This window comes from Carassius carassius, chromosome 42 (assembly GCF_963082965.1).
Source record: "Carassius carassius chromosome 42, fCarCar2.1, whole genome shotgun sequence".
NCBI classification, from domain to species: Eukaryota; Metazoa; Chordata; class Actinopteri; order Cypriniformes; family Cyprinidae; genus Carassius; species Carassius carassius.
In genome coordinates, this window is record NC_081796.1 from 27,417,951 (window position 1) to 27,430,450 (window position 12,500).

At 44.6% G+C, this 12,500-nt stretch overlaps 2 protein-coding genes across 2 annotated transcripts in view; one reads left to right on the forward strand and one right to left on the reverse strand.

Annotated features, from left to right (window-relative positions):
- The window catches only part of LOC132123980 (vesicle-associated membrane protein-associated protein A-like), an 8,308-nt gene extending 6,243 nt beyond the window's left edge, over positions 1-2,065 (reverse strand). The window contains exons 1-5 of the mRNA XM_059534683.1: positions 1,763-2,065; positions 706-858; positions 535-638; positions 222-302; positions 16-153 (exon numbers count right to left, since the gene is read on the reverse strand). Of these exons, the coding sequence (XP_059390666.1) occupies positions 16-153; positions 222-302; positions 535-638; positions 706-858; positions 1,763-1,820 (534 nt within the window). The 5' untranslated portion in view covers positions 1,821-2,065. The remainder of the gene's footprint in view (positions 1-15; positions 154-221; positions 303-534; positions 639-705; positions 859-1,762) is intronic.
- An 811-nt stretch (positions 2,066-2,876) lies between these two features.
- LOC132124476 (serine/threonine-protein phosphatase 4 regulatory subunit 1-like) overlaps positions 2,877-12,500 on the forward strand; it is an 18,689-nt gene continuing 9,065 nt past the window's right edge. Inside the window, exons 1-11 of the mRNA XM_059535517.1 lie at positions 2,877-3,031; positions 3,107-3,148; positions 3,903-3,987; positions 4,092-4,198; positions 6,659-6,801; positions 6,876-7,022; positions 8,086-8,193; positions 8,387-8,452; positions 8,720-8,878; positions 9,612-9,727; positions 9,797-10,089. Of these exons, the coding sequence (XP_059391500.1) occupies positions 3,025-3,031; positions 3,107-3,148; positions 3,903-3,987; positions 4,092-4,198; positions 6,659-6,801; positions 6,876-7,022; positions 8,086-8,193; positions 8,387-8,452; positions 8,720-8,878; positions 9,612-9,727; positions 9,797-10,089 (1,273 nt within the window). The 5' untranslated portion in view covers positions 2,877-3,024. The remainder of the gene's footprint in view (positions 3,032-3,106; positions 3,149-3,902; positions 3,988-4,091; positions 4,199-6,658; positions 6,802-6,875; positions 7,023-8,085; positions 8,194-8,386; positions 8,453-8,719; positions 8,879-9,611; positions 9,728-9,796; positions 10,090-12,500) is intronic.

A 12,500-nucleotide genomic window follows, 5' to 3' on the forward strand; every position in this document is an offset into this window, starting at 1 on the left:
ACTGGTCTGCTGTACCTTGAGCTGGTGGTTCTCGTCCAGCAGATTCCCGACCTCCGTCTGCAGTCTCTTACACTCCTCCATCAGCTTCTTCATCTCTGTGTCGTCTGTGGCTCTGGCTCCTGACGAGACGTTCACAGCAGCCTCCGGCTCGTTCTGATCACAACACACACGCTACAGAACCAGGTTTACACAGCGAGGGAGACGTATAAACACACACTCACCATCTTCTCGTTGTCTGAAGGCATCTCAAACACGCAGCGCAGCTTGGAGTCCATCAGGTCGTCCGGTTTGGCATCTTTCCACTGCAGAGGATAAAACACAACACTAGCAGTTTCACACACGTCTCTCTCGGGCTCAGACGCTTTATTAAGGACTGTGTTCTGAGATGAAGATGCAGATGTTTGTGTGATGAATGTGTTATAACTGATGAACTTTGACTGTTATTGATCTGATTGACTGACAGATCATGTATCAGTGTGTGTTCGAACTGTGAATGAAGATGATGACGGTGATGATGATGATGATGTGGCTCACCAAGGCTTCCAGGTCGCTTGTGCCGGCCGGCACCAGGATGGACTGCACCATGAACTTGTGCTTGCTCTTCTCGTTCGGGTCGTATTCAAAGGGCTGCAGCATGACTGTAGGAGAGCAGAGAGAGGTCAGAGGTCAGCACACACAGGGTCGGTCACCTGCGGCGGGGCTCACCTGAGACGGTGACGGTGGAGCCGGGGTCGATCACGCCGCTGTTGGGACGCACACAGTAACGGCGAGGAGCTGTGGTCTTCACTTTGAAGCATACTCTTCTGTCGGACGGGTTCCTCAGCTTCAGGTTAGCGGTCACCACATCAGTGAAGGGTCCTGCACACATCAGGACGATGTCAGCACACGTCACATTCATAAATAATACACAAATATCTGATCCTCACGGCACACACACACCACCAGCCGCCTCTGACGGAGACAGATGAAGAACTAACCCTGATAACCGCTCTGTTTACACCCAGAAGACATGCACACAAAGTGTTTTTTTTTGTTTTGTTAGAAAACGGTCATTTTAGACTCAGGCAAGTATAGAGAACTAGAGCCCAAAAATGATCTAAGAGAGCAGATATCAGTATTATTAAATCTGTTGATTGCAGCATGAACACAATGATCAGTTTTGTCACCTGTGAAAGTTTAGCAATTTCATACAATGATATATTCATATGAAATGTACTAATCAATAATGAAAACATGTATATATACTTGCCATAGTCATATTTTTAAGTGTAATTATGTGTTTCAAGTTCACAAAATAATAATAATTAAAAATAATAAAGGGGCAAATGCAGTAATAACATGGTAATACTCGATACGTAAAATTGTTTATCTATTAATGAGAATTTGCTATTCAGATACAACTTTGTTTTAGTTATAACTATTTTATAAATGACCAGACTTAATGCATCCTGGGGTCAGTCGATGAAGCTGAGCCGAATAAACACTGATCAATGCTGTTCTGATTTAAGTTTGTCAACGCGTTCAGCCTTAAATCAACGCGTATCAGTAATAATGACAGATCTGATTCATTCAGCATCTGTTATTGAGTGACTGCCTTTTAAGTCATTAATCCCGAAGCTCCCTGAACAACACTAGCGAGCATTTCCCCCACAGGCCTGCGCAGACCCGGACCTCGCGTGGAGCGCCAGCCGAGGGATGATGCAGGCATGCGGGCGGGCGGAGCGGGCTCGGGGCCCCGTGACTGAGACACGCGCGCGTTTACCTCTGAAGCGGAGGTCACTCGACGGGTCGAGGATCAGAACCTGCTCCAGTCTGGACATGACTGCCGTTAAACGGGTCGCGGTCGCGTGCTGCTCAAGAGCCCCGGCCACGACGCGCGCGCGCACTCACGCTCACACACCCGCGCAGCGCGGGCACGGCGGTACACGTCACGCAGATGAACGGGAGAAACGGCCGCGGTTTTGAGTTCCGTTCCCGCGCTCTTGTCTTATTTCTGTACGTGTGTGTTTTCATTAAAAGCTAAAGGCGCGAGAATTATTGGCCTCGTCAGAATCTGTGCGGGCAGCTGTGCACGGGAAGGCCTCAGTGCGCATGCGCAGAGACTGAACGACTCGCTTGAACGTCATTCCTGACAACAAACACACAGAATAAAAATAAATAAAAAACAAAACACACAAAAGCGCAGAAACGAATGTGATGAACGAGAAACCCGTAGAGTGTATTAACAGCTATAATTATTTATAGAAGCCCGTTTCCGCCATTGAATTGCGACTTTTTAATCTTAATTTTACATATTCCGTACTGAATATTATGTATGGAAGTTCTTAATGACCATATTCTGCCTGGTGCCATTTAATGTAACTCAATAAAATGAAATGCATTAACATTTAAATAATACATTTAAGAAATCCTATAAACAAAAAATACGTGAGTAAATAAATAAAGGAAGAATTGCCGCTTCACGCTTTTATATATATAAAAAATAAAACTGGTTTGGTATTCATGTATTTGATTTTAAGTGAATTCATAATGCATTTTACAATATTTTTATGTTTATCATCTTTATTGTGAGTGAAAACACCGAACACAAATAGCATGGCCTTGAAAATAAATTGAAGCAAACTGTTCTTGCACTTTTACTACAGTAATACACTCCAGTATTTCGCAGAATGCATTAACATTTAGTCATTTAGCGACATCACAATTATTTTTACAATTTAAATTCGAAGTGACGGAGGTTTTTTTTCAGATAAAAGTTAAGACACTGTTGCTGTCGTTAGCGGCTCGTAAGTCTTAATGTAAATGAGTTCTGGTGTTCACTGCGCATGCGCCGACACACTCCGTGCGTGCGCGTTCAAGAGGCTGCCCTCTGCGCGTGCATAATAAAGGCTGAGACGTGCGCGGGCCCGGCAGCAGAGCTCGACTGGAGTTCCGAGGCGTGTGTTTTGTGTGTTTTTGTCTAGTTTTGTGTAGTTTGTGTTGGTCATCAGCACAGAAGCGGCTTAGATGTAGAAGCGGCGCAGGATGGCGGGTGTGTAGAGCCACACACACACACACACACACACACACAAACACTCTCTCTCTCTGATTGTGTTGTGTTTTTCAGATCTCTCTCTGCTGCAGGACTCGCAGGAGGACACGGACGGATGTGAGTTCGTGAATATACCGTCAGCTCTATGTTTAATGTGGTAAAGTGACGGTGATACCGTGGTAAACTGAGGGAGATGAGTGTAAACACCGAAGGAGGACTGTATGCACAGGATGGTGTTTGTGTCATAATTGTGATTAGATCAAATAACCGCTATCAGTCGATTTATCAATAATTGTGACATAAATAGTGTACAGTTAAACGGCTGTCAGTGTGCTATGTGACCGAAGCTTTAACCTTCTCATTAATATGCAGAATATAATTGTGTCAGTGACGCATAATTACGCATCACACTGTCAGTCTGATATAATCTGCACAAAACCTCTCTTCTGCTCACCAGGGCTGCATTTATTTGATCAAAGCATACATTAAAAACAGTGAAATATTCTAGTGTAAATCATCTGTTTTCTGTGTGAATCTGTGTTAAAGTGTAATTTATTTCCAGTCTTCAGTGTCACATGATCTTCAGAAATCATTCTATAATATTTCACAATATTACTGTTTCTTTCTGTATTGTTGATCAAATAAGTGCAGGTTTGGTGAGCAGAAGAGAATCCTTCAGAAACACTATACAGCAGGAGTCAGCCGCTTGATTGTTTATATCATCACTAAATGTATTGATATTATAAAGTGATGAGATTTCAGAGAGAAGTTCTTATAGAGTTCATCGCCACTTAGCTGGTGTGTGTGTGTGTGTGTGTGTGTTCTGTGTCTGGATGGAGTCAGCTCAGTCTAACACTTATTGTGTGTTCAGTGCTGGACTTCGTGTCTCAGGATGAGATGTTGACTCCTCTGGGTCGACTGGACAAGTACATCAGCAGTGAGAACATCTTCAACAGGTGAACGCCGCTCTACGAAACACAGAACCCTGTTCATTTAGGATGCTGTATGCCACAATGCAGTGCACCTGACCTGGTGTTTCATTGTGTTCCCTGTGTTTCAGGCAGATGGTGGCCCGCAGTCTTCTGGACACGCTCCGGGCGGTCAGCGAGGATGAGCGCGACTGTGTGTCTGTGCTGGAGCAGATCGACAGACTCTCAGACGACCCGGGTACTGAACCCATTCACAGATTCACTGAGTCACTGATTCACCGGTTGACAGATTGACTGATTCACAGAGTGACTTATTCACAGAGTGACTGATTCACTGAGTGACTGATTCACTGAGTGACTGATTCACTGAGTGACTGATTCACTGAATGACTGATTCTCAGAGTGACTGATTCACAGAGTGACTGATTCACAGAGTGACTGATTCACAGAGTGACTGATTCACAGAGTGACTTATTCACAGAGTGACTTATTCACAGAGTGACTGATTCACAGAGTGACTGATTCACAGAGTGACTTATTCACAGAGTGACTTATTCACAGAGTGACTGATTCTCAGAGTGACTTATTCACAGAGTGACTGATTCACTGAGTGACTGATTCACTGAGTGACTGATTCACAGAGTGACTGATTCACAGAGTGACTGATTCTCAGAGTGACTGATTCACAGAGTGACTGATTCACAGAGTGACTGATTCACAGAGTGACTTATTCACAGAGTGACTGATTCTCAGAGTGACTGATTCACTGAGTGACTGATTCACAGAGTGACTGATTCACTGAATGACTGATTCTCAGAGTGACTGATTCACTGAGTGACTGATTCTCAGAGTGACTGATTCACTGAATGACTGATTCTCAGAGTGACTGATTCACAGAGTGACTGATTCACAGAGTGACTGATTCACAGAGTGACTGATTCACAGAGTGACTGATTCACAGAGTGACTGATTCACTGAGTGACTGATTCACTGAGTGACTGATTCACAGAGTGACTGATTCACTGAGTGACTGATTCACTGAGTGACTGATTCACTGAGTGACTGATTCACTGAATGACTGATTCTCAGAGTGACTGATTCTCAGAGTGACTGATTCTCAGAGTGACTGATTCTCAGAGTGACTGATTCACTGATTCACTGAGTGACTGATTCACAGAGTGACTGATTCACTGAGTGACTGATTCACTGAGTGACTGATTCACTGAGTGACTGATTCACTGAGTGACTGATTCACTGAGTGACTGATTCACTGAATGACTGATTCTCAGAGTGACTGATTCTCAGAGTGACTGATTCACAGAGTGACTGATTCACCTGAATGACTGATTCTCAGAGTGACTGATTCACTGAGTGACTGATTCACTGAGTGACTGATTCACTGAGTGACTGATTCACTGAGTGACTGATTCACTGAATGACTGATTCTCAGAGTGACTGATTCTCAGAGTGACTGATTCACTGAATGACTGATTCTCAGAGTGACTGATTCACAGAGTGACTGATTCACAGAGTGACTGATTCACTGAGTGACTGATTCACTGAGTGACTGATTCACTGAGTGACTGATTCACAGAGTGACTGATTCACAGAGTGACTGATTCACTGAATGACTGATTCTCAGAGTGACTGATTCACTGAGTGACTGATTCACTGAGTGACTGATTCACTGAATGACTGATTCTCAGAGTGACTGATTCTCAGAGTGACTGATTCACTGAATGACTGATTCTCAGAGTGACTGATTCTCAGAGTGACTGATTCACAGAGTGACTGATTCACTGAGTGACTGATTCACTGAATGACTGATTCTCAGAGTGACTGATTCACTGAGTGACTGATTCACTGAGTGACTGATTCACTGAGTGACTGATTCACAGAGTGACTGATTCACAGAGTGACTGATTCACTGAATGACTGATTCTCAGAGTGACTGATTCACAGAGTGACTGATTCACAGAGTGACTGATTCACTGAGTGACTGATTCACTGAGTGACTGATTCTCAGAGTGACTGATTCACTGAGTGACTGATTCACTGAGTGACTGATTCACTGAGTGACTGATTCACTGAATGACTGATTCTCAGAGTGACTGATTCTCAGAGTGACTGATTCACTGAGTGACTGATTCACTGAATGACTGATTCTCAGAGTGACTGATTCTCAGAGTGACTGATTCACAGAGTGACTGATTCACAGAGTGACTGATTCTCAGAGTGACTGATTCACAGAGTGACTGATTCACTGAGTGACTGATTCACTGAGTGACTGATTCTCAGAGTGACTGATTCTCAGAGTGACTGATTCACAGAGTGACTGATTCACAGAGTGACTGATTCACTGAGTGACTGATTCACTGAGTGACTGATTCACTGAATGACTGATTCTCAGAGTGACTGATTCTCAGAGTGACTGATTCACAGAGTGACTGATTCACCGGTTGACTGATACACTGATTCACTGAGTGACTGATTCACAGATTCACCGGTTGACTGATACACTGATTTACCGATTCACACTTTCATATTTAAACAACATTTCATATTTAAACAACATTTCATCACTCAATGAATTATCAGCTGAAGCACACACTCATATTTCAGCATCGCTCCTGTTCTGTATATCCAGCCCTGTTGTGTTTCTCTGGCTGTGCTTTATGAATATTGTTTTGTTGGTCAGAGCCGACGGTTCGAGCGGAGCTGATGGAGCAGATCCCACACATCGCCATCTTCTGTCAGGAGCACAGACCTTCCATTCCCTTCGCTTTCTCCAAGTACCTGCTTCCCATCGTGGTGCGGTACCTGTCCGACCAGAACAACCTGGTAGGTGTGAGCTGTGTGTGCTGCTGTGTGTCCTCAGGAGCGCTGCTAAAGAGAGCTGCTGCTGTCTCCGTCAGGTGAGGAAGACGAGTCAGGCGGCGCTGCTGGTGCTGCTGGAGCAGGAGCTGATGGAGCGAGGAGACGTGGAGAGTCTGGTGTGTCCAGTGCTGGTGGATCTGACCGCTCCCGACAGCAGCGACGACGTCAAGACCGAAGCCATGGCGGTGAGATACACATCACTCATCTTATTAGCAGTTTTTACAGTTAAGCCTTACATATCTGTAACGTTTCATATAATGATCTGATCTTTGGATCAATTTTCTTTTCAATATTGATAAATTTGTTTTATATCATGTCTCTTCTGTTCACCAAACCTGCATTTATTTGATCAGAAATACAGGAAAAGCAGTAAAAATAGTGAAATATTATTCTGATGTAAAACAGCTGTTTTCTGTGTGAATCTGTGTTAAAGTGTTATGTATTTCTGTGATGCTCCGCTGTATTTTCAGCATCATTCCTCCAGTCTTCAGTGTCACATGATCTTCAGAAATCAGAATAATATGATGATTTACTGCTCAAGAAACATTTCTGATTATTATCAATGTTGAACACAGCTGAGTAGAATTTTTCAGGTTTCTTTGATGAAAAGAAAGTTCAGATGAACAGCATTTATCTGAAATAAAGGTATTTTGTAACATTTTAAATTAGTTTTTTTAGGGGAAGTCGTGGCCTAATGGTTAGAGAGTCGGACTCCCAATCGAAAGGTTGTGAGTTCGAGTCCCGGGCCGGCAGGAATTGTGGGTGGGGGGAGTGCATGTACAGTTCTCTCTCCACCTTCAATACCACGACTTAGGTGCCCTTGAGCAAGGCATCGAACCCCCAACTGCTCCCCGGGCGCCGCAGCATAAATGATGCCCACTGCTCTGGGTGTGTGCTCACAGTGTGTGTGTGTGTGTGTTCACTGCTCTGTGTGTGTGCACTTCGGATGGGTTAAATGCAGAGCACAAATTCTGAGTATGGGTCACCATACTTGGCTGAATGTCACTTCACAAATGCCTTTATCGTCACTTTTGATCAATTTAAAGCGTCCTTGCTAAATAAAAGCACTAATTTCTATACTTCCTTTCCCCTAAAAAATAAAATGATTCTGACTCCAAGCTTTCGAACGGTAGCTCGTATAATGTTGCAAAAATTTTTATTTCAGATAAATGCTGATCTTTGGATCTTTCTATTCATCAAAGAATCCTGAACAAAATGTACTTAACTGTGTTCAAAATTTGATCTCAGATCATCTGTAAAATGGCTCCGATGGTGGGGAAGGACGTCACCGAGAGGCTCTTCCTGCCGCGCTTCTGTGAGATGTGCTGCGACTGCAGGATGTTCCACGTGCGCAAGGTGAGTGAATCTGATTGGCTCAGGAGGGCGACGGATGAATCTGATTGGCTCAGGAGGGCGACGGATGAATCTGATTGGCTCAGGAGGGCGACGGATGAATCTGATTGGCTCAGGAGGGCGACGGATGAATCTGATTGGCTGGTGCTGGTGTTCGGTCCTCGGCGCTCATCAGACGTGTGTTTGTGTCTGACAGGTTTGTGCGGCGAACTTCGGAGACATGTGCAGTGTGGTCGGAGGAGAGGCGACGGAGGAGCTGCTGGTATGTTCAGCTCAGGGGAGACGGCGGGGCAAGTTGTCACACGGCTTGTTCTAACTAGCTGCAAGATATTTTAATTTGCAATATTTATGTATGGTTTCTTGTTTGCTTTTGTATTCCATAGTAGTTTTTATGTCTTGCTTTGCTCAGCGTTGTAGGTTTAAAGTTTGTGTCTGTGTAGAATCAATGTGACAACTTGCCCCGATCGAGCTCCTCCGTCTGTGAGTGGTTCTGGCTCAGGTGATGTGATTGTGTGTCTCTTCCGGTCAGCTGCCGCGGTTCTTCCAGCTGTGCTCTGATAACGTGTGGGGGGTGCGCAAGGCCTGCGCCGAGTGCTTCATGACCGTCTCCTCGGCCTCGTCTCCAGAAGTGCGGCGCACCAGACTCTCGTCTCTGTTCATCAGTCTGATCAGTGACCCGTCACGCTGGGTACCACACGCATCAAACACACTCTTCACTGCTTCATTTGTTTTGTTAACCTGAAACTTATACAATTGAACAACAATGTAATAAAATTTGAACGAACTATGTTTTTAGGGCCCTTAAAAATATTTGTCACAATTTCCGTTTTATTGTTTCTGCATTTTCTGTTTAAATATTTCTGTGTTCCATTGTAATGATCAAATGACATTTTAATAATCAGTATGATGTTTAATCACTAGGGTTTGGGTTTTTATTTAATATTTTAATAATTAAAGAATTTATCAACATTTTAGGGTACTATAAAATATGTAAATTAATTTTTTTTTTTTTTTTTGGAAATTTGTTTTCCCTTTCTTTATACAAATTTATGATCGAAATATATAATATATAATAATACATAATGCATAAAATTAATAATTTGATTGATAATTTAAAATGTAATCAAAAACAAGGATATAAAATTGTGGTATTAGCATTCTATTATTACTCTTCACTTATGAAGTACATCCTGCTCTTAAACCAGACTTTTATTTTGTTGGAATGGAGTGTAGGTTTTTTTTTCTGTATTTGAAAATGGTTTTCGCAAATGAAATGCAAAAGTGTCTTTCAGAGCAGCTCTAGAGATGATTTATTAATTTATTAAACCAAAAATGTGTTAAATTCAGTCAGATTCCACATTACATTTTTAGGTCTAGATAGTTTTTTCTGTCTATGTGTAGCTGTTGTGTTGTGCTCACAGGTGCGTCAGGCCGCGTTCCAGTCCCTCGGGCCCTTCATCTCCACCTTCGCCGGCCCCAGCAGTAGCTCGGGTCAGTTCTTCAGAGACGAGGAGCGGAGCGGCTCTCAGACTCACAGGTGAGACGAGAGGCTGACGATGAGCTCTGTGACACACATCACTCACTCAGGTGTGTTTGACTCGTCCAGCACAGACGCAGAGACCGTGTGTCCGCTGCAGGAGCAGGACGAGAGTCTGACCGCAGACGACTCACAGAAGTGCCTTCCTTCATTATCATCATCATCATCATCGGAGGAGGAGGAGATCCCGGAGCAGGAGCTCTTCAACTCCTTCCACTTCTGGAGGACGCCCATCCCACGGCTCGACCCGGAGCTGGATCTGGAGGAGGACAGACGGCCCTCGGCCCCCCCGCTGGACAGGAAGCACCTGCAGGAGCTGATCGAGAACCTGGAGCCGCACATCGACGACCCCGACGTCAAAGGTGACAACCCCGGGAGACTTTCATCAAGACTACGTTCATTGAGTTATAATTAAAAATGTTAATTGCATGAGGAGATTTGATCTATTTATGTTTCTACTTCAAGTCAAATTTAAACATTTTAAAGGGGATTGTATTGAAAACTAGTTTTTTTTTCCAAACATAATTTAATTAGTAAAAATGTGATTGTAATATACATGTTTATTTAATAATCAATTAATTAAATTTAATAATCAACACTCAGATTTCACATAAGGCAGTTTTATATCAAATTTTTAATAATCTAATTATAAATAGTTTTTCTATTGAAATATGAACATTTTAACAGTGGCTGTAATAAAAACATTTTCTTGAGTATTCGCTAATTTAGACAAAATCTAATCCGTAACAGTGCACATATTTATCAAATTGATCAAATCAGTTATTTTTTCTAGATAAAAGTTGGGGGTTCGGTGTCTTGCTCAAGGACTCCTCAGTTGTGGTATTACTGGCCCGAGACTCGAACCCACCACCTTAGGGTTAGGAGTCAAGCTCTCTCACCACTAGGCCATGACTTAATTTATCTCAAACTGTTTTATTGACATCTTAACACTGAGTGATCAATTACGAGATTTGATTCGTATTAGTAAGTTTATCTGTTATAGTTTATCACTGTTGTGTGTGAGAGACACTGATAGTCAAGGCAGCATCAGAGAAACCCTGATTAAACACTACTGTGACAGATGAGCACACAAAGCCTTGACTGAGCGTCACTCGCTCACACTCGCTCACTCTCACTCTCTCACTCTCACTCACTCTCACACACTCACTCACACACTCACACACTCACTCACTCTCACACACTCACTCACACACTCACTCACTCTCTCACTCGCTCACTCTCACACACTCACTCGCTCACTCTCACCCACTCTCTCACTCTCACACACTCACTCGCTCACTCTCACCCACTCTCTCACTCTCACACACTCACTTGCTCACTCTCTCTCTCGCTCACTCTCTCACTCACTCTCACACACTCGCTCGCTCACTCTCTCTCACTCTCACTCGCTCACTCACTCGCTCACTCTCACACACTCACTCACTCTCACACACTCACTTGCTCGCTCAGTCTCACTCGCTCACTCTCACACACTCACTTGCTCGCTCTCACTTGCTCACTCTCACTCACTCGCTCACTCTCGCTCGCTCGCTCACTCTCACTCACTCTCTCACTCTCACTCACTCTCTCACTCGCTCACTCTCACACACTCACTCACTCTCACTCTCTCACTCGCTCACTCTCACACACTCGCTCACTCTCACTCGCTCACTCTCACACGCTCGCTCGCTCACTCTCACTCACTCTCACTCGCTCACTCTCTCACTCGCTCACTCTCTCACTCGCTCACTCTCACACGCTCGCTCGCTCACTCTCACACGCTCGCTCGCTCACTCACTCTCACTCGCTCACTCACTCACTCTCTCACTCGCTCGCTCGCTCACTCTCACTCGCTCACTCTCTCACTCGCTCACTCTCACTCACTCTCTCACTCGCTCACTCTCTCTTACTCACTCTCACACACTCTCATACACAAACTCACTCACTCTCACTTACTCTCACACATACTCACTCTCTCACTCACTCTCACTTGCTTACTCACTCACTCTCTCCCTTCTCACTCACACACTCATTCTCACACTCTCTCACTCATTCACTCTCACACTCTCACTCACTCTTTCACTCACTCTTACTCACTCTCTCACTGACTCATTCACACTCACACACTCACTCTCATACACAAACTCGCTCACTCTCTCACTCACACTCACTCTCTCACTCACACTCGCTCGCTTACTCTCTCACTCGCTCACTCTCACTCACTCTCTCACTCGCTCACTCACACACTCGCTCACTCTCACACACTCGCTCGCTCGCTCGCTCACTCTCACTCACTCTCACTCGCTCACTCACTCTCACTCTCTCACTCACTCTCTCACGCTCACTCGCTCACTCACTCACTCTCACTCGCTCACTCTCACACACTCGCTCGCTCGCTCGCTCACTCTCACTCACTCTCACTCGCTCACTCTCACACGCTCACTCTCACACGCTCACTCACTCTCTCACTCACTCTCTCACTCTCACTCTCTCACTCACTCTCGCTCGCTCACTCTCACTCACTCACTCGCTCACTCACTCTCACTCGCTCACTCTCACACGCTCACTCTCACACGCTCACTCACTCTCTCACGCTCACTCGCTCACTCACACTCGCTCACTCTCACACGCTCACTCACTCTCTCACTCACTCTCTCATGCTCACTCGCTCACTCACACGCTCACTCACTCTCACTCTCTCACTCACTCTCGCTCGCTCACTCTCACTCACTCACTCACTCGCTCACTCTCACTCGCTCACTCTCACACGCTC